Source organism: Salmo salar, chromosome 18 (genome assembly GCF_965601325.2).
Source record: "Salmo salar chromosome 18, fSalSal1, whole genome shotgun sequence".
NCBI lineage: Eukaryota > Metazoa > Chordata > Actinopteri > Salmoniformes > Salmonidae > Salmo > Salmo salar.
The window spans coordinates 10,368,289-10,390,453 of NC_138308.1; the positions used below are offsets into that span (position 1 = coordinate 10,368,289).

Below are 22,165 nucleotides of genomic sequence, written 5' to 3' on the forward strand. Positions count from 1 at the left end.
AGCCAATCAGTTGTGTTGTGACATGGTAAGGGTCATATACAGAGGATAGCCTTATTTGGTAAAAGACCAAGTCCATATTATGGCAAGAACAGCTCAAATAAGCAAAGAGAAACGACAGTCTATCATTACTTTAAGACATGAAGGTCAGTCAATACGGAACATTTCAAGAACTTTGAAGTGCAGTCGCAAAAACTTTTTGGAAACTATTTAGAAAGAAACACACCGATCTATATAAGGTCTCACAGTTGACAATTTCTAAAAACACATTTTCACTTTGTCATTGTGGGGTATACTTTCTGAAGGCACTTTACCTCCCTGCTTAGAGCTATTTACTAAGCAGCAGACACCTCTACCGCACTAATAGGGGTCTCTAAATTGAATAGGTCCCATTTCTGAAATGTGTTTGATTAAAAATAATATCCTCGGCTCCCAGCAATCTAGGGTATTTATCTGAGTAAATTCCAAATTACGTGAGTCAAATTATTCAAACTAAAAGTTGTTCCCTGACGGGAGAGAGTGACTCAAGTTCAAAATGTAATCTCTTGACATGAATAAGTGTAAGAGAAGCACTAGCTACTGAAGAGCCAAAATGTACACATTCGGGGTCAGTGACAGTAATATTACAATATAGGGCAATATAGGGCTTGGAGTGTCTGGAATGTAATCTCGCAAAATATGCTTCTTTTGATAAATGATCTGATAACCAAGTGAAACACATGGTAATCATGCTTTTAGAGAAAAAGAAAACAGACACACACAACTAAGGTTTATACAGAATCCACCAAGCACGACTTGCTTATAATATCCTTCCTTTCACGTAACCTACTAAACTACAAGCCCAATGATCTTTCTCTCTGTAGCTGACAGCGTTTCAGAAACAGTACATTACAGAAAGGTTACAACCAAAAGGTACACATCCACAGCCTATAAAAACAGAGAAGCAGGATACCAGGGCTTGGATTTAGTGAGAATGAGGATTTAATAAGTACTGGCAGGAGAGCAGGCCAATGCTATTGTGTACAGATTCCTACTCAATCTCTAGGACACACAAGGCATACAGTATAGTAGAGAGAGAAATGAAATAAGAAAGCATAGAATTGTGCACTGAACCGGTTCTTGACCTAAAAAAAAAGATTCACCACAGCACATTCATAACAGCACATTCACAACAAGCACGATCAGCTACATACAATTCAAATACACACACAGATGCACGATTAGACACGGAGGCATGCATACTCACGTGTGCACACACTCACGAGCACACACGCAGAGGGGGGGATTGCACTTACTTTAGCATGGGCTGTTTGGTGTTGGCAGGCGGGTCACCGTCTTGGGGCTGCAGGGGCTTTTTGGTCACCTGCTTGTAAATGTTCCGGGCCATCACCCCCAGCCACAGCATGGTGGAGAGGGACGAGTAGTGTAGCACCATGCCAACCTGCACCAGGAGACACAGACAGACATGGGTCACTCGCTGTATGTATCTTCGCGTCATGTCCCGCTCTCGTCTTCACATTCTTCATGTCCCTCTCATGTCCACTTCTTCACACCCAGTTGACTCACAGAGAGTTATTTTCCAGACACAACAAGCATGTCATCAAAGTCGCTATTCACAACGTCACTAACATCAAGTTTTTTTTTCCCCTCCAAAGATCAATTGCAGCGAGAGCGGAAGACTGTGACCTTTTCATTAGTGCACGCAAGCACGCGCGCACATGTACGCGCACACACACACGCGCCCACATCCGCCATCAACAACATTAGAGGACTCAGGACAGTAACCTTGAGCCGTCAACAATAAACCACAATATAAATGTCAGTCACGTCTACAATGCTAACAGACATTGTATCCCATCCTCTCTTGTTCCAATATTCATGAATTATGCTTGAATGGGAATCTGCCATTGTTTTAAGGCTTTATCAGGAGACAGAAAGTCAGCTACGAGGGAGAAAGAGAGCGAGAATAGAGGCAAGACAGAATTAGAAATGCATTGTCTTCTTTCCACGAACACACTCCTCAGTTCGCTCAGAGGGCCCAAAACTAAGAGGCATCCAATCAAATAACTCGCTCCAGTCTGCTAGGCTTAACCAACTCTACAGGGACTGAAGGAACCATACAGGAGTCAGACATGATACTGATTTGAAATAACCTTGAGACTGGTTAACGGTGGAAGAAGCTCCCAGTGAGTAGGTGGTGGTCTGTGATTCAACCAATCAATGATTACACTCTGTGAAAAGGGTTCCACATACAACCCAAAAGGGTTCTACCTGGAACCAAAAAAGGGTTCTCCTATGGGGACAGCTGAATAACCCTTTTAGGTTCTAGATAGCACCTTTTTTTCTAAGAGTGTAGTTATAACCCACATCCTTTGGACTGAAAGGAACGCTGGCTGACTGGACAAACAACCACTAACGTAGGATGGAATGGAACCCAAGTAAAAAGGTCTTCAGGGGGTGAGTCGTATTGCCACACACTGAACTAGTCCTTGACCTCAAGAAGATATGAACAGCACATTCACGACAAGCAATATCAGCTACAGAAAACTCAAAAGGGATCAAATCAATCTCTCGTACACACACACACACACATAAAAAAACGATGTGTTTTAATCAGTTATTTGGTGACGTGAATATATAACTGGATAACATTCAGATCATATATAAATAGATACGTTTAATGTTTCACTATATTTATTTTTATGAAATTCACTGAGTAGGATGGTCCTCCCCTTCCTCCTCTGTGGAGCCTCCATTGACATACACACACACACACACACACAAAGACGCATACACGCGCGCACACACACACACACACACACACACACACACACACACACACACACACACACACACACACACACACACACACACACACACACGCACACACACACACACAGAGTAGACTGACGCACACAGCGTGGAATGGTCAGGGGAGGGAGGGAGAGTCACCCAGTATAACTTTGCAGTGGTATAGTCTTTAGCTACTGTATGTCACTGTCACAAGGAGTGGTATGAAAGGGTGGTATGTTTGAATCACAGAGGAATGATTGGGTCTGTCAGTGTGGAGTATAATTGAGTGAGTCTGGGTTAGGGTCAGTATTACTGTCGCAGTGTGGCTTATAAGTAGGAGATCACTAACATTAGAGAATGCAAATTGACAGCGAGGAGTGGGTTGGAGGAAGGAAACGAGAGAGAACAAGGAGATGTAGAGGGAGAAAGAGAGATTGGGGGGGGAGGTTTGCAGAGGAAGGGGGTTTGCAAGTGCTTGAAGTGCCGAGAGAGGCTGCCAGAGACGGTTCCAGAGCACCTTGAAGTTTGCCTGTCAGAGGGGGTGGTGTGTAACAGCTCCCCCGGGGAGGTGGCACCATGCTGGGCTTGAGTGGGATCCATCTGCAGGCAGGGCGGAGGGCGGAGGGTGGAGGGACGGAGGAGGGTGGAGAGGTGTTTGTGATCACACATATCCTTACTACCAGTTCCTCTAGCAATCAGCCATGTAATCATCCCAGACACTGTCCCCACTGCTGGAAAAAGGGGAACAGCCTGAAACCCATTGAGAGGAGGGGAGACAAACTGGGCCCAAATAATCCCACAGCAATGCCGAGTTACCCATTAAAAATGCAGTGCTTCTACATTAGGCAACGTGATTCAATCAGATAAATAGCCAGTGGTAAGGAGCACCAGAGACACTGTGCAGAACACACCTGCGGTGATAATGACATTGTGAGAGGGGTAATATCTACACATGTGTGAGTACAATCAAGATTTCCTATGCTTTACAGGCATCTCTCAAGCTGTGGCATCTCGGCAAAGATGTCTGCATGTCACTCAGAACACACGTTGCTAATGCATCCATGTGGACGGCAAATCTGACGGGGAATATGCTAATTGGGCCTTAATCATGTGCCATTACGCAGCGGGGGAGCAGGTGGGTCGATAGGGGGGGGGTGGAGTTTCATGCCGCGACACCGGCTGAACTGTGTCACAATGTAGTTGTCGACGCTTGCTTGACGGGCGCGGCATGAACCAGAGGCGCCTAGCCTAGCTAGCCGTCTCTCTGTCGAGCCAAGCCTCCTGACAGGCAGCCAAGGCATGCCAGGCACTGTTGGCTTCCATGAGCTACAGTGAGCTACAGTGATCGATGTGTTTAGCTCCACGTTGAGGTGGACTGATTGCGTTTCAGAACAAGAAGATGTCTAAACTGTTGATGACAGGAGGGCGAGGCAGCAGCCCGGGTGTCCCGGGTCCACTGACGGACTTGGTTCCGAACAGAGACGAATAGATAGAAATAGAGGATGAGTATGAAGCCTTTGAAACCTCAACTGAAAGGTAGAAAGAGAGAAAAGCCAGCTAAATGCCCACATGCTGAGGAGAGATCGCAGAGGGAAGATGACGTGTTCAAACGGACGTATCAAACTCTCTTTCAAACCTACAGTATCATCTAGCTGTCAATCTCCCAAAACGTAGCCATGTGCCTGGTCTTCATACTCCTTATTTTGTCAAGACACGATTGAGTCTATCGCAAACGCTGACGTTTTAACTCCACATCAACCTTTATCCATCTTCGTAACGTCTTCCTATCAATCTCCCCAAAACAACAATGGGCATGCATACCCGAGTCTGGTTTTCTTACTCCTTATTTTGTCAAGACAAGATTGAGTCTATCGCTAACCATGAAATCAAAATACCCCAACAACCATGATAACCCTTTCCCACAAGTATCAGTTAAGCCAATGATTGACTAAGATGTAAGCATCTCTATTTAAAAGCTGAAACATCTCTTACCTGATGTCTCCAACCAGCTGCTTTATCTTTAAGTAAGGACTCAAGATACACCTCAGGTCTTGACATGCACCACCAATTAGCCACCCCAATGCTATCCTTCCCCTCGCTGCCTCCAGGCTCTGCCCTAAAAACAGTACGTATGGTAGGATCCTCTCACATTGACACATCTCTTCTATTTTCTAACATGTCAGAGCTAAGCGTTAACGCTCCCAGCAGGAAAGAAAGCACTCCTGTGACCTGTTAGCTAACCCACACCGGCATACAGGCCTCGTAACCAGCCACGTCCCGCAGAGCTTACTGGTGCCTGTGTCTCTCTCTCCACCTTTCTCTCTCCCTCACTCGCTCTCTCTTTCCCTTTCTCTCTCTCTCTCTGTATTTCTTTTTCTCGTTCACAGCCTCAGGCTAAGAGACGGAGGTGCCACCTACGGAGGAAGATAGAGCCAAGCGGTAGGCAACATCAGTAACGGCAGCCATACTCCTACTCCCCTTGAGACGACAGCAAAACAACACCCTCATTAGGACAACAAACTGCCGGGTAAAAAGCCCCTGGGGGCCGGGTCGGGAAACCCCTGGAGGGACAGGCAACCTGGCTTTCATCACAGGATATGTACTGGCAGCCAATACGTCAATAGGAAACACACAGGAAGACAGCTAGCTAGATAAAGCATTCATTCATCTACTGTAGGGTAGGCAAATTAAGCTGGATGGACTGTACTGTCTAACACTGTGGAGAGAGAGAGAGAGAGAGAGAGAGAGAGAGAGAGAGAGAGGAGAGAGAGAGAGAGAGAGAGAGAGAGAGAGAGAGAGAGAGAGAGAGAGAGAGAGAGAGAGAGAGAGAGAGAGAGAGAGAGAGAGAGAGAGCTATACGTACTGCACTGTGCACTCAGAGCACCTCAATAGACATTCATAATCATTTCCACCGGAGCGCTTTGAGAGGGCGGAAATGAAAAGGCAGTGCACTTACTGCTTGACAGATGATGGGGTATTTGATTCGATTGATGCCTCCGGCAAACACAGTGAAGGTCAGAGCCGTGTGGAAACAGAAGTTGAGGAGCATGTGCCATCCCTTCCGACTGATGCGGATTGTGCTGCCAAAAGAAAAACCCACACAGTCAGTCAAGTAAATATGAATAGCACAGAAAATCAGGGGAATGGCTTACAGATTGATGGAGAGGATGTTGAACATTTTATGGGGATGAGGTGAAAATCTTGTGAAATGCAATGTACATATCCCGTAAATTAATATTCAGATTTTAAAGCACAGCCATGTCATACAATTCATCGTTCAGATCATATACAGGGAAGAACAGAAAATAGATGGATGAGAAAATAGTAATAACGGGATGAGGTGAAAGTCACTCTCTGCCACATGGCCTCAAACAGCACCATTTTGTCTCTCTCTGTCGCCCACGCACTTTCAACACTTAGATAATAAAGCACTTGACCTTTCCATTGTGTTAACAATGGAGGATTGTTTGATTTGCAGTAACTATACGTTCTTTATGATGATTGACGAGAAAAGTGTTGTCCAACCTGTCGGGTATCTCTGCACCCTCATTTGCCATGTCTTGAGATAAATATGCAGACAGATGGATTAAAAGTACATTTACATTGTAATACTTCTGACAGCCAACTTTCTAACTCCGACCTTGACGTTTGGACTTTAAAGCGTTCCCAGAAGGCATGGATTACTGAGTCATTGTTAGTTTTACACTTAAGACATGACTCCGCGTTTGTGCTGTACAATTTGTGAATTTTGTCTCGTGGAATACATTCTATACATGCGTTTATACTGGATTAATCGTACATTTTTGTTAACTGTAGTTATGTTATGTTACGTTAGTTATGTTCCAACATTCCCTCCATCGTGTGCCAATATCAGTTATTTTTAAGTCTTGGTTCCAATAGTTGTCAGTTGGATAGGCTCTCTGCAAGGTTTTGTATATCTTACCTGTCATATGAACATCCTTTTCTGACTCAAATAGGAATTCCTCAAGATTGCTCTGATGTCCAAAATATTTCAGATAGACATTTTTTTCATATGAAACTTGCATGCATGTGAAAATATACATTCTTTCATGGAAATACATGTATGTCCTATTACCAAGTAATCTATGCCTTTAGTTTTCCATGTGAACCAATTTATTGGTCAATTCTAAAAAAAAAAAAATAACGAAGGATTGTTCATAGCTTTGTGTTTTTAGGGAGTGATATTGGTTCTTGTAGAATACGTTTCAATGTCTTCCATATTTTTTTATAGCGTTCTTAACTATGAAGTGGTTCATGCTCTTAGCTTCATCTTTTGAAAATAGACACGTAGAAAGATTCTGGGGATGAGCACGTGCAGCTTAAATATGTACCCATTGTTCCTCTTTACGGCATTTAACTATATGTCGTAAGTAAAAGCCCATGATGGAACACAAGTCACTTTAATAATGTTTACATACTGCTTTACTCATATCATATGTATATACTGTATTCTATTCCACCGTATTTTAGCCAATGCCACTCCGACATTGCTCAATCTAATATTTATGTATTTGTAGATTGTGTGTATTGTTGTGAATCGTTTTTAGATACTACTGCACTGTTAGATACTACTGCACTGTTAGATACTACTGCACTGGTGGAGCTAGGATCACAAGCGTTTCACTTCACCCTCTATAACATCTGCTAATATGTGTATGAGAGCAATAAAATTGGATTTGACTTGGGTGGTGAGTTGATATAAGGTTAAAACCACCCTCAGACTCAGGAAGTTGTAAAACCTTCCTTTTTATTCGAAGAGTTTTATTTGCCCATATAAAGTCTGTTATGACCGAGTATACTTTTTTAAAGAATGTCTTCGAGGGGGGTAATTAGTATTACCGAGAATAAATATAAAAACTTGGGAGCCATGCCATCTGAAGAAAGAGAGAGAGAGAGAGAGAGAGACCCTTAGGCATGGCACTTAACCTATATTGCCACTCTGTGTCCAGCTGTTGGAAAAAATACTAAGACTATGTGGGTTAGCCAATCCGGATGCAGTATCCAGGTAAAATAAACTATCTATTCAGTATCCTAAATCAGCATTATCCTCATCATTTTCACCAGTGCCATTATACACCAGGGGGAAGACATGTATAGGAAAGCAACCTCTGTCGAGAGAAAGAGAGCGAGAGCGCAAGATTGAAAGAGAGAGAGAAAGAGAGACCAGGGAGAGGGAGACCAGAGACCAAAGAGAGAGACCAGAGAGAGAATTAGTGAAAACAAGTGATAATGAGAGAGACAGACAGAGAGAGAGGGAAATAGAGAGAGCAGCAGTATCCTGTGAGGCGTGTCTGAGTTAGTGTGCAGTGTTATGTGCCAAAGAGGAGAGGAAGAGCTGCTTTTTATGTGCTAAACTACAATCAGGAAGCTCCAGGAGATGGCCATAAATCACTGTAGCCTCTGTCTGCCTCCCAGTGCTTGTCTATGGCCTCTTATTGGGTCAAGTGCATTCACCTGGAACCCCTCCACTTCCTCGTTCCCCCGGGAAAGCATGTGGCTAAACTGACCTCTCACTTGTTCTCCTTGGCTTGAGGGGATATTCTCAAGGGTGAACTTGGAGTCCGAATGGAATAAACCCTTGCTAATAGGCTCACCAGCGTCACTATTCAGTCAATACACACTCCCTTTGTTTGAAATACACTAACGTTATGAGAGTCACTTCCCTTCAGTGGGAAGTTAAACGGGTGTCCTGACTCTCTGAGGTCATTAAAGATCCCATTGCACTTATCATAAGAGTAGGGGTGTTAACCCCGGTGTCCTGGCTAAATTCCCAATCTGGCCCTCATACCATCGCGGCCACTTAATCATCCCCAGCTTACAATTGGCTCATTCATCCCCCTCCTCTCCCCTGAAACTATTCCCCAGGTCGTTGCTGTAAATGAGAATGTGTTCTCAGTCAACTTACCTGGTAAAATAACGGTAAAATAAATAAAAATAAATAAAAACCGCTGAAATGACTTCTACAGTACATGTGTGGCAAAACTGACCCCTTACTTGTTCTCCTTGGCCGAGGGGAGGGAACGTTTTGAAGGGTGAACTTCGCCCCTGTGGAATTAGCACTTGTGTAAGCTCACCAGCTGCACTATTCAGTGGTGCTACACTACACACTCCCCTTGCTTGGGATACACTGACGTTATGACAGTCAGTGAAGTTGTTTCTACACATTTAGGACATTTTTCTGATTTGAGACCTGCGTTCACAACTCAAGACTTCCGCGTAAATCGTTCACTGACATCAATGGGAGACTGGTGTGCATGGATCTCAATTCAGAATGTCGCCCTTAGAGCATTTCTACAGTAAGGAAGACACGGCTTGGCTATGTTGTTATGCCTTTGGACATGGAGGGAGGCGAGGTGTTGTAGTGTTGTACTCCTGCTGCAGCTTTGAGACGATGGCTCGTTCCCTCTGAGAACAGGGTGTCTCCCGACCGCAGTCGTGGAGCCGCCGACGACGACATCACTCCTCCCAGACTGCAGTTACCTGTCTTCATCATCCATCTACCCTTATAGATGGGGTTAGGTGACAACGTCATGAAAACAACACGCACAGATAGCTACCAACAATGACAAGAAACTGCCAATGTGGGGAATTGTACGTGACTCGTTTCAACTTGTTCTTAATACCATATCTTGTTTTGAGGTGTTTCGACTGATTTTATGTCAACGCTAATATGACAGAAAATTCGCTAGCTAGTTAAGCAACAACTATAACCATGTATTTGAGAGACAACAAGTTCTCATTGTACAAATGTATTTATGTTTTCGATAAACATCGGAGACGAAATGTAGTTTGCATGTTGTCAACAGTCTAAGCCAACCCCATCTGTTGCCCCACAGTTGTGCACACGTCGGTTTGGTTGCTGAACAACCAACCCGTCTATAGCCCTTCATTTTGTCAATATCTCTTTTCCCTCTCTTTCTCAGAGTTGCCTCATACTGACGCCAAACTTACATTTGCTCATAGATCTTCGTGACCCATTACACCTATCTACTTCCCATCAGAACCAAAGGAAGTATCAAAAAAGGTCTTGTTTATTTCATCTGTCGTTTCAGGGACATGAAACAACTTTCTTTTTGGTCTTTTATTCTCAGCACAGTGAAAGTACAGAAGGAATGAATGCTCGTCACATTCAGTCGCTTATTCCACTGCTCGGGAGTGACTAACAAAGACTCAAAAGGGAAAATGAGGCCCGAACAAATAACAAGCTATCCAGGTTGCCTGGAGACCACACTGGATCATCAGTAGAGGACGACTAGACGAGCGGACATATAGCACAGCCCTCAGGGATTCAAAGACCATACGGAGAGAGGTGACTGAGGTGGTCTGGACATTATGGAGTAGCGGTAGTTTGGCATGCGCACACATCCCTCTAAACCGCACTGAGACACACACGCGCGCACACATCAATACTCCACTTCAGATGTCTGAGTTAGGCCCACAGCGGCTGACTCACAACCCAGGAGCATGACGGAGGAAAATGAAGAAAGAAAAAAAATCACAAAAAAGGAGAGGCGGTGTGTTGTGTGTTGCGATGGATACATGACCTGGATGTGTGTGTGTTTTTACCAAGCGTGGTTAGTTAACTGAAGATGAGAACTCACTTCAAATCCTTTCAACACAGAACTAAACACACAGACACACACATACTGTACACATGCGCGCAGACAGACACGTATCCCCTCCCTTTCCCGCCCCCCACCACACACACAGTATTCCAAGGGTTTTTACCTGTGGTGCACGATATAGGTGATGATGGAGGCGAAGAGGCAGAGTAACATAACGGCCGTGCAGGCATACACGACCGGGTGCAGAAACTCCCCAGGGTACGGGGGGAAAGAAAGCACCTTCTTCAGATCCTATAGGAGAAAGAGAGAGAGAGAGAGAGAGAGAGAGAGAGAGAGAGAGAAAGGATATAAGATTATGCAATTGTACTCGATGCTTTGAATTGAGAGAGAAATGGACACGGAGAAGAGAGACAACGAGACAGCGGGGGAGAGAGTGGTGGAGGTGGGCAAAGAGAGTGGGGGGGTGAAGAGAGAGAGAGAGAGACCAGGGTCAGACACGACATATGGTATCGTATTTCACATACTATGTCGACAAACAAACAATGTACTGTATATGACAGTCTAAGCGCAAAGGAAACGAAGTGGACCTGATGTGCATGCTGTATCTGGGCAACCGAAAGCAAAACAGACTCGCACAATGCTCATTACCACATGAACAATGGTCCACAAAAAACCTGTGTCGTGGAAACCATTCTCCGAATGTGCAAAACACACGTAGCGCTCCCGGGGAGAGAGAGAATCGGCATGACTCTCTCTCTCTCTTAATGTCATGCTACTAGAGTAGCAGACGCTCATTAGGAAAACTTCAACATGACGCTGCATCTGTGCTACACATCTGGAAGCATATATTGCCCTTTACAGGGCTCACACAGAAGCGTTACCTTGCTGTCACGTCACACTGAGAACGCACACATCATCGTGACAACTATCTACATCATTCTCTGGGAATGGTTTGCTCCTCTTTCAGGGTTGGGTAAACACGTGTTCTTCCACATCATATCCGTCAAGAAATAAGAAAGCTAGCCTAGCTCCATTGGTTTGGCTGTACTGTGATCATTAGTATAACTGCATGGGGCAGTTGAAACCAGTAGTGAGGTGAATAGGAGGTTAGGACCAATGTTTTCCCATCCCTTCCATCAGGACACATGAAAGTTAGCTCCATTGATCTGGCTGCACTGTGATCAACGCATCCGTAGAACTGAACGGGCACCACTACTGAGGTACAGATAGGAGAGACATGGTATGGGAGTGAACAGGGTTGGCTCTGTAGCTCTGTATCTCTATGATACCCCCGATCTGTGTTCAAGGCCGGGAGTGTATTCTACACAGCTGTCCTTCTCTATCACCACTTCCCTGACTAGCTAACCCACAGGCTCACACAGGGACCAGTAGGGGCCGCTAGAGGCCTGTGGGGGCCCGTGACCCTGCTGTCCTGTGTGCCCGAGCACTAATAGTCAGGGCTGGAGGGTAAGAGGGCTTTGGCCAGAGGCGAATCTGGATCTCTTACAGATATATAACAGTGTGACAGGGAGAGACGACCACTCAGAACATCACCAGTCAGTTCAATGGAGCCTGAACTGAGAGAGGCAGAGGGATAGCAGGGAGAGTGAGAGAGAGAGAGAGAGATGGAGAGGAAGCTGAAGAGAGGGAGAGAGAAGATGAGGGTGAAATAGAGAGCGAGACAGAGAATTTGTATGTGGAAGGAGGGGGAGAGAGCGTGAGAGGGCAAGGAAAAGAGAGGGAATGAGGCAAAAGGAGAGGGAGGGCTGATTGCTGAGTACAACTACAATTCTCAGCTATAGTAATGACAATCTGAAATGACAGGACCTTTATTTATCCGTCCAGAGTGGTTAAAAGTACAGAGAAGAGCAAGTTCTCGGGGCCAAAGTGTCTCATGGGACATATCAACATCACTAGATCATCATCACTGAGGCTATAATGATAACTGAGACTACTGTAGCTCTGCCTTTTAGCCCCTGAGCCTTTACACCATATTCAACCATTTACCACTTGACTGACTGAACCAATCAAAACTACTCGTCAAATGCCCTCATATTGGATTCAAGGAGTCTCCTGCTAAGTAGAATCCATATATACCCAACTAAATCTTTATACCCAATCCACATATAGCCTGCTGAGAGTATCCCCATAACTCCAGGAGCAGTCCTAGTATCTGAGAAATGGCGCTGCAGGAGGGGACTTTAGCTCACGGGGCTGCCCAGGACTGGATTTACCGCTGTGGGGTGAGGTGACTGGAGGAACACCAACAGTCACCTGACTGGCTCGGGTCAAACGGTAGGAAGGGGCTCAGAGGAGCGGAGGGGAAAAGGGGAGGGTAGGAAAGGGAAGGGGAGGAGGCTGATGAAGAGAAGAGAAAAGAGCATGGAGAGGTGGAAGAGAGGAGAGGAAAAGGTGCAATGTATGGAGGGTTAGAAGTAAAGAAAAAGGGCAAGATGGAGGAGGAGTGGGGGGGAGGAGGGAGATGTCACTTTCACCAGACCGAGAAAAATGGTGAATCACACTGCAGGGCGCATGACCGCCTGCTTTGAACAAATAGTTCTCAGCGTTGCCGGTCCCAGTGTTAAAACTCCTGGGGCAACACAGTCTCACAATCAATTCGTGCATATATGCACATAATGTATTTCAGCAAATTTCGTGCGTTTTTGTGCGTTTTGGTGTGGCTTAATTCGTGAGAAAAGACACAGATTTGATGTGCTTCTTAATTCGTGCGAAAAGACACAAATTTAACTAGTAGGCTACACACAAGCCTTTGCAACAACCATATAGACGCGATAGTTTATATTTCATTTTTGTTCTTCTTAATGGCTAATTCAACGTTATGAATATACAGAAATGTTGTCTTTGTTTAACCATGTTTTAAAATGTGTCGTTGTATGCCTATATGTACTGTTTTATTTTTAGTGGTTTAAGAATTGTTCAGACTTCAAAAGCTAGTCGGTACTAGGAAACTGACATTTCTGACTTCCTAACTGGTTGAACGCGTTACCGTAGCCTAAGTATATAACATGAGTGACATGACCGTAATATTCATAATGCATTATGAAGATAATTGTGTGATTTAGGCTCCACGAAATATGAAATGGGTTATTAGGAAAATCGTGTACTGTTGCCTACATGACAAAAAGGCCTTCTGATTACAAGTGCACCAGTATCCAAAGTATTAAGCGAAATCAAGCACAGAAAACAGCATTGGCATTAATAAAACAAATTTTCCCACGAATTAAGTCGCACGTAAATGTGCGTCTTTTCTCAAAAATTCTGTTCAGCAAATCTAAAACAGTACATATAGGCATACAACGACACATTTTAAAACATGGTTAAACAAAGACAACATTTCTGTATATTCATAACGTTGAATTAGCCATTAAGAAGAACAAAAATGAAATATAAACTATCGCGTCTATATGGTTGTTGCAAAGGCTTGTGTGTAGCCTACTGGTTAAATGTGTGTCTTTTCGCACGAATTAAGAAGCACATAAAATCTGTGTCTTTTCTCACGAATTAAGCCACACCAAAACGCACGAAATTTGCTGAAATGCATTATGTGCATATATGCACAAATTGATTGTGAGACTGTGTTGCCTGGGGAGATGCAGGGAGAGACAGACCTCTAATACAGTGGACAGGAGAACAAAGACTGCAGAGTGATTGATGCCAAATACTGGCGCATCAACTTCATCTCACAACCGAATGATCCCATTTGTCGAAAATCAACGTCCCAGGAAATGGAGAAAAATACCCTTTCTATAGAGTTCTACATGGAACCCAAAAGGGTTCTACCTCGACCAAAAAGGGTTCTAACTTGAACAAAAAAGGGTTTTCCTATGGAGACACCTGTCACGCCCTGACCTGAGAGAGAGTTTGTTTCTCTATGTGGTTAGGTCAGGGTGTGGGGTGGGCATTCTATGTTTTGTATTTCTTTGTGTTGGGCCGAGTATGGTTCCTAACCAGAGGCAGCTGTCTATTGTTGTCTCTGATTAGGAACCATACTTAGGCAGCCTGTTTTTCCGAAGCCCTTTTCTCTATTTTTCTAAGAGTGTAGTTGCTTAACAGACATATAATGCAATATCCATAACCATCATACAGTGAGGGAAAAAAGTATTTGATCCCCTGCTGATTTTGTACGTTTGCCCAGTGACAAAGAAATGATCAGTCTATAATTTTAACTGTAGGTTTATTTGAACAGTGAGAGACAGAATAACAACAAAAAAGTCCAGAAAAACGCATGTCAAAAATGTTATAAATTGATTTGCATTTTAATGAGGGAAATAAGTATTTGATCCCCTCTCAATCAGAAAGATTTCTGGCTCCCAGGTGTCTTTTATACAGGTAACGAGCTGAGATTGGGAGCACACTCTTAAAGGGAGTGCTCCTAATCTCAGTTTGTTACCTGTATAAAAGACACCTGTCCACAGAAGCAATCAATCAATCAGATTCCAAACTCTCCACCATGGCCAAGACCAAAGAGCTCTCCAAGGATGTCAGGGACAAGATTGTAAACCTACACAAGGCTGGAATGGGCTACAAGACCATCGCCAAGCAGCTTGGTAAGAAGGTGACAACAGTTGGTGCGATTATTTGCAAATGGAAGAAACACAAAAGAACTGTCAATCTCCCTCGGCCTGGGGCTCCATGCAAGATCTCACCTCATGGAGTTGCAATGATCATGAGAATGGTGAGGAATCAGTCCAGAACTACACAGGAGGATCTTGTCAATGATCTCAAGGCAGCTGGCACCATAGTCACCAAGAAAACAATTGGTAACACACTACGCCATGAAGGACTGAAATCCTGCAGCACCCACAAGGTCCCCCTGCTCAAGAAAGCACATATACATGCCCATCTGAAGTTTGCCAATGAACATCTGAATGATTCAGAGGACAACTGGGTGAAAGTGTTGTGGTCAGATGAGACCAAAATGGAGCTCTTTGGCATCAACTCAACTCGCCATGTTTGGAGGAGGAGGAATGCTGCCTATGACCCCAAGAACACCATCCCCACCGTCAAACATGGAGGTGGAAACATTATGCTTTGGGGGTGTTTTTCTGCTAAGGGGACAGGACAACTTCACCGCATCAAAGGGACGATGGACGGGCCATGTACCGTCAAATCTTGGGTGAGAACCTCCTTCCCTCAGCCATGGAATTGAAAATGGGTCGTGGATGGGTATTCCAGCATGACAATGACCCAAAACACATGGCCAAGGCAACAAAGGAGTGGCTCAAGAAGAAGCACATTAAGGTCCTGGAGTGGCCTAGCCAGTCTCCAGACCTTAATCCCATAGAAAATCTGTGGACGGAGCTGAAGGTTCGAGTTGCCAAATGTCAGCCTCGAAACCCGTAATGACTTGGAGAAGATCTGCAAAGAGGAGTGGGACAAAATCCCTCCTGAGATGTGTGCAAACCTGGTGGCCAACTACAAGAAACCTCTGTGATTCCCAACAAGGGTTTTGCCACCAAGTACTAAGTCATGTTTTGCAGAGGGGTCAAACACTTATTTCCCTCATTAAAATGCAAATAATTTTATAACAATTTTTTGACATGCGTTTTTCTGGATTTTTGTTGTTGTTATTCTGTCTCTCACTGTTCAAATAAACCTACCATTAAAATTATAGACTGATCATTTCTTTGTCAGTGGGCAAAAGTACAAAATCAGCAGGGGATCAAATACTTTTTTCCCTCACTGTAGTTTGCCTGTGGGGGGGATACATTATATCCCTAATTGTTCACATAGCAGTGATACTGAGTGATGTCTCCTTGCAATACCTTGTAGTACCAGGCTCTGAACAATTCCCATTCCTCACGTATTCTTCCCAACCCAGCACTACTCCCAGCGTCAGATAAGGACAGCAGCCAGCCAGTTTCCAATAGGATTCTTCCATCCAGACCACTCACAGCTATTATTATCATTATTACTATCGTATTACATCAGTGAGTGTTGCCTGGCTGCCTGTGTGGACATTATTAGTGTGTTTAGCGGGGCCCCTGTCCCGTCCCTGACAGCACAATTCGCTACAGACTGAGCCACAGTATTACCGTGCCCAGGCCGGCTAAGCCTATTCTGGATTAGCCGCCATGTTCCGTCTAAGCACGCTCCATTGTCCCTTTCCCCTCTGCAGCCAAACAGCCTCTTTATCCCGTGTCTGTGTTGTCGCTACACATTTAATCCACACGACACGCGCTCTCCCCCACCATCCCCGAAAATCAGATTACTAGTGTTAATTAAACCAGGCCCAATCCAATCCATAATCTCAAAAGATCCCAGTTACATTGAACATTGAGAGATCATGGAGTCAGTGGGGGTCTGGGACGTGCTGTGCTATGATGGTGTCAGTATACCAATATTTATTTTCATAAAGATTGAAGGATTATGGTCAAACTGAAGCGCATGCGCTCAATATCTCTCCCTTGTTCTTTTTCCTCTCACACACGCATACGACAAAAGTACAGAGACTCACAGGAACACACATTAACGTCCTTTGGCGGACCGCCCGAAGGGCTCCCGGCTCTATCCAGCACCATGCTTTATCATCCCTGAGCAGCCGTTCTGGAACGGAACTGGAAAGTGTGCAAATCAAACCCATCTACAACCACCCAATAACACTCAGGGGAGCAGGCCAGTCAAACTCCCTCCCTGGACAAATCACATTTTATTTGTCACATGCTTCGTAAACAACAGGTGTAGACGAACAGCGAAAGGTGACCAACAGGCGACGTTCCCGAAAACCATTATGCAACATGTATTTGTACAACGTTTCACTATGGTTGTGAGCCCGAATTCTCTTATAACCTCGGAGACGGAATAAGACAGATAGGATCAAGCTGTTGACGGAGATCTGCACATAAAAACACAGTTGTTTTTGTAATGAAATCAAGTTCAATCAAATACAAAACACATCATATTATGGACCATTACGAGATGATGTGTCTCATTTGGAATACAGTGAAACGTCCCTCCAGACGTCGTTATTTAAGGGCCCTGTGTATAATTTGTGCTTTATTCCTCTACTTACACATCAAAGGATACGGTTAACATCATGTCCCCAGAGTCTCTTCCTCGGCCTTAGATTAAAAGGAAGTAACATTTGCTGTGTATCTGAATTACACTGAGTGTACAAAACATTACGAACAGCTCTGAGACATAGACTGACCAGGTGAATCCGGGTGAAAGCTATGATCCCTTATTGGTGTCACTTGTTAAATCCACTCCATTCAGCGTAGATGAAGGGGAGGAAACAGGTTAAAGAAGGATTTGTAAGCCTTGAGACAATTGAGACATGGATTGTGTGTGTGCCATTCAGAGGGTGATATTAAAATATTTAAGTGCCTTTGAACAGGGTATGGTAGTAGGTGCCAGGTGCACCGGTTTGAGTGTGTCAAGAACTGCAACGCTGCTGGGTTTTTCACGCTCAATAGTTTCCCGTGTGCATCAAGAATGATCCACCACCTTAAGGACATCCAGCCAACTTGACACAACTGTAGGAAGCATTGGAGTCAACATGGGCCAGCAAACCTGTGGAATGCCTTTTGACACCTTGTAAAGTCCATGCCCCGACGAATTGAGGCGGTTCTGAAGGCAAAAGGGGACAACTCAATCTTAGGAAGGTATTAGGAATGTTTTGTACACTTAGTGTATACTGTATCACTCTAGTTACTGTAGTCTCTTTTCTTAATAGACTTGAAGCTATGAGCTTAAGTGACCTATACTAAGTGCACTGTGGAGTGACCTTGGCCCCTGTGTGTGTGTGTGTGTGTGTGTGCGTGTGTGTGTGTGTGTGTGTGCGTGTGTGTGTGTGTGCGTGTGTGCGTGTGTGCGTGTGTGTGTGCGTGTGTGTGTGTGTGTGTGTGTGTGTGTGCGTGTGTGCGTGCGTGCGTGCGTGCGGCAGAGCCCACTCACTGTTCAGCATTACATAAAGTTACTCAACCATGATTACAACTAAAGGATGTTGAAGGAATGGCTGTAGGCTGAGAGTTCCTTACCTAAATTAACAAATGAAACAACCTGAACCACGTCTTAATGACGAAATAACATGACTTCCATATTTCACTAACCAAGCTTGGCTCTCAGTCTACATACATAGAACCCACATTATCTGTTGAATACCTTATCAGACTATGATAACATCTATACTTGAAAAAGGCAGTCCTTTTCTAAGAGGATAATCTATTGGCACATTCACATGGTGGCATGCGCGGTGGAGAGCTGGCTGGTGGGCGCTGTCTGGGGCTGACAGTGAGATGAGGGTGACTCATCCCCTCTTTACTACACAGCAGTCTCAATGGAGCTAGCTCTGTATGCTCTCTGCACACACACACACACACACACACACACACACACACACACACACACACACACACACACACACACACACACACACACACACACACACACACACACACACACACACACACACACACACACACACACACACACACACACACGTTCCTTATGCCTTCTGAGACCACATGCTGCTCAACACTTAGAGAGAATATGGACAACATCAATCTCCTCCCTCGCTGGTTGATACACTGTACACAAAACTGCAATTTTCTTCTAAAGTGCCCAACAAAGAATAACAATAACACTCCACAGGTTAAAGGGATACTGCAAGATTCTGGCAACTAATTCAATTTTTCTACTTCGTAAACTTGACAACATCATGATGTCAAAGTTGTTTTCTACAAATGATTTGTCTACTTTAGCAATGTATTTCCAGGCCACTAGTGTAAATTTGACAAAATAGTCATTAGCCCCCGTTTAGAAAAGACTTGGCATTTACGATCAGTCAGACATCAATATGCTGCGGCATCTGTAGAACGTTGATAACAATGGCAACGACGCGACCGAGTGACGGAGGTGAAACCAATGTTTACCATGCCCATATATCATGTGATAACTGCATATTTCTATGTTCTACACTGAAAAGGAAATTAAGAAAAGGTATTTCGAAAATCTGTCGCTATGATGCCATTGGGAGGAATGCTTTTTTAAAACTGTGATTTTCAAAACACTACAATGAGTTTCCAGCCAGGGAGGTGGCATTTTCACATTAGAAGACTGGTATGCTGCTGGAGATAATGAATATGATGTTAAAAAGTAAAAAGTGCTAAAATGTCCCTTTAACAATAACTCAGCTAGTGCAATCAGAAAGCTCACCAGAGAGACTTCCTCTTGTCTATTCCTGTTCAACACATTTGTTTCTCGGTCTCCTGAACTAACAGAGGCCTCCAATGGCATCCGAGTGCCGCCGGCCCATAAAAAAAGCACTGTAATGTAATGTTAGAGCTCTGATGACTCTATTACGATCATCATAAAAACCACATTGTATCCAAAACACTTCAGACTGAATTTTCCTAGTGCGGATGAAGAGCTTGTCAAAGACTAGACACTGCTGAATCCCCATCAGGGCCAGACCATAACTAGCCTACAATGATGTGTGGCAGCAATACACAACTTGATAGGTCTGGAAGAGAAAAGAGAGCAGGGAAAGAGAAAAAAATTGTTTCTGTGCTTAAATGTGTCCTATTGCATATGCCTACGTGCAGCATGTCCGTGTGTATTTACTGTGTGTGTGTGTGTGTGTGTGTAGGCTACGGGAGTGTACGTTCATGGCTGAGAAACTTCTGCCTCACACCATTCCGACCCCCTATGCTTTCCCATTTCCCACCCTCCCTCCCTTCCTCTGCAATCTTCTTTTCCATTTTTTGATTATGGATTGCATGACAACAAGGCCAATCCCATTTCACACCCTGACAGCTCTGCTACCTGCAGCCATTTAGGCCTAAGTGGCTGCTCCATCTCATCCTGCTCCCATTTACATGTTTGGGTCTCATTATGACATAAGGCAGGCTGGCAGGCAGGCCGCCACATAGTGTTTGGATGCGAAAAGAGGAATTTCACTGCCAGATTAGTTTTCACCTTTGATACGGGAGCGTATCGCTCACCCAGTAGAATGGGATGCGGGGTGGGGGGAGAATTGAGTGAACTTTGAAGTTAAACCGTGGAGGTGCAACGCCTAACCTGACCTCCGGAAAAATACTAATGTGAAACATGACTCACACACACACTGGCGAGCACAGCCACTACACACACATCCGTACTTCGCACGCACAAACGTCCCCCTCTCTCAGCTAGACACAAGAAGAAACACACGCGCACGCACACCGAAGAAATGGTACGAGAGCTGTTCAAATCAAAATATTTTACTCAAATATTCCTGAAAAACACATGATTATGAGCCACTTTTCTTCCATGCACAGCCATGCTCTCTTCATTCATGTAAACTATTACTGTCAGGTCAATGAACATAAAAATATATTGCCATAATTATGACCATATGGAATGTAAGTCAACGCATATTAAGATAGTAAGTCTGTCTGGCTAATTTACTCATACCCATCACTTGCTGTGTTTGACCCAAGATGAGCTACCCACATCAACTCAAATAACTATGCCTTGCCTCGGCAACCCTTCTCATAAAGAAATACTGTACATACATTTGAAGTCAGAAGTTTACAGACACCTTAGCCAAAAACATTTAAACTCAGTTTTTCACAATTCCTGACATTTAATCCAAGTAAAAATTCCTTGTCTTAGGTCAGTTAGGATCACCACTTTATTTTTAGAATGTGAAATGTCAGAATAATAGTAGAGAGAATGATTTATTTCAGCTTTAATTTCTTTCATCACATTCCCAGTGGGTCATAAGTTTGCATACACTCAATTAGTATTTGGTAGCATTGCCTTTACATTTTTTAACCTGGGTCAAACATTTTGGGTAGCCTTCTACAAGCTTCCCACAATAAATTGGATGAATTTTCGCCCATTCCTCCTGACAGAGCTGGTGTAAGTGAGTCAGGTTTGTAGGCCTCCTTGCTCGCACATGCTTTTACAGTTCTGCCCACAAATTTTCTATGGGATTGAGGTCAGGGCTTTGTGATGGCCACTCCAATACCTTGACTTTGTTGTCCTTAATCCATTTTGCCACAACTTTGGAAGTATGCTTGGGGTCATTGTTCATTTGGAAGACCCATTTACGACCAAGCTTTAACTTCCTGACTGATGTCTTGAGATTTTGCTTCATTATATCCACATACATTTCCTCCCTCATGATGCCATCTATTTTGTGAAGTGCACCAGTCCCTCCTGCAGCAAAGCACCCCCACAACATGATGTTGCCACCCCCGTGCTTTTGATTGGGATGGTGTTCTTCAGCTTGCAAGCCTCCCCTTTTTCCACCAAACATAAACGATGGTCATCATGGCCAAAAAGTTATATTTTTGTTTCATCAGACCAGAGGACATTTCTCCAAAAAGTACGATCTTTGTCCCCATGTGCAGTTGCAAACCGTAGTCTGTCTTTTTATGGCGGTTTTGGAGCAGTGGCTTCTTCCTTGCTGAGCGGCCTTTCAGGTTAAGTCGATATAGGACTCATTTTACTGTGGATATAGATACTTTAGTACCTGTTTCCTCCAGCATCTTCACAAGGTCTTTTGCTGTTGTTCTGGGATTGATTTGCACTTTTCTCACCAAAGTACGTTCATCTCTAGGAGACAGAACGCGTCTCCTTCCTGAGCGGTATGACGGCTGCGTGGTCATATGGTGTTTATACTTGTGTACTATTGTTTGTACAGATGAACGTGGTACCTTCAGGCGTTTGGAAATTGCTCCCAAGGATGAACCAGACTTGTGGAGGTCTACAATTGTTTTTCTGAGGTCTTGGCTGATGTTAAGCAAAGAGGCACTGAGTTTGAAGGTAGGCCTTGAAAT

General features: G+C 44.2%; 1 protein-coding gene across 1 annotated transcript in view; it reads right to left on the reverse strand.

The window, feature by feature from the left end:
• The window catches only part of adgra1a (adhesion G protein-coupled receptor A1a), a 67,050-nt gene that overhangs the window by 27,668 nt on the left and 17,217 nt on the right, over window positions 1–22,165 (reverse strand). Inside the window, exons 3-5 of the mRNA XM_045700742.2 lie at window positions 10,540–10,667; window positions 5,747–5,870; window positions 1,293–1,438 (exon numbers count right to left, since the gene is read on the reverse strand). Of these exons, the coding sequence (XP_045556698.1) occupies window positions 1,293–1,438; window positions 5,747–5,870; window positions 10,540–10,667 (398 nt within the window). The remainder of the gene's footprint in view (window positions 1–1,292; window positions 1,439–5,746; window positions 5,871–10,539; window positions 10,668–22,165) is intronic.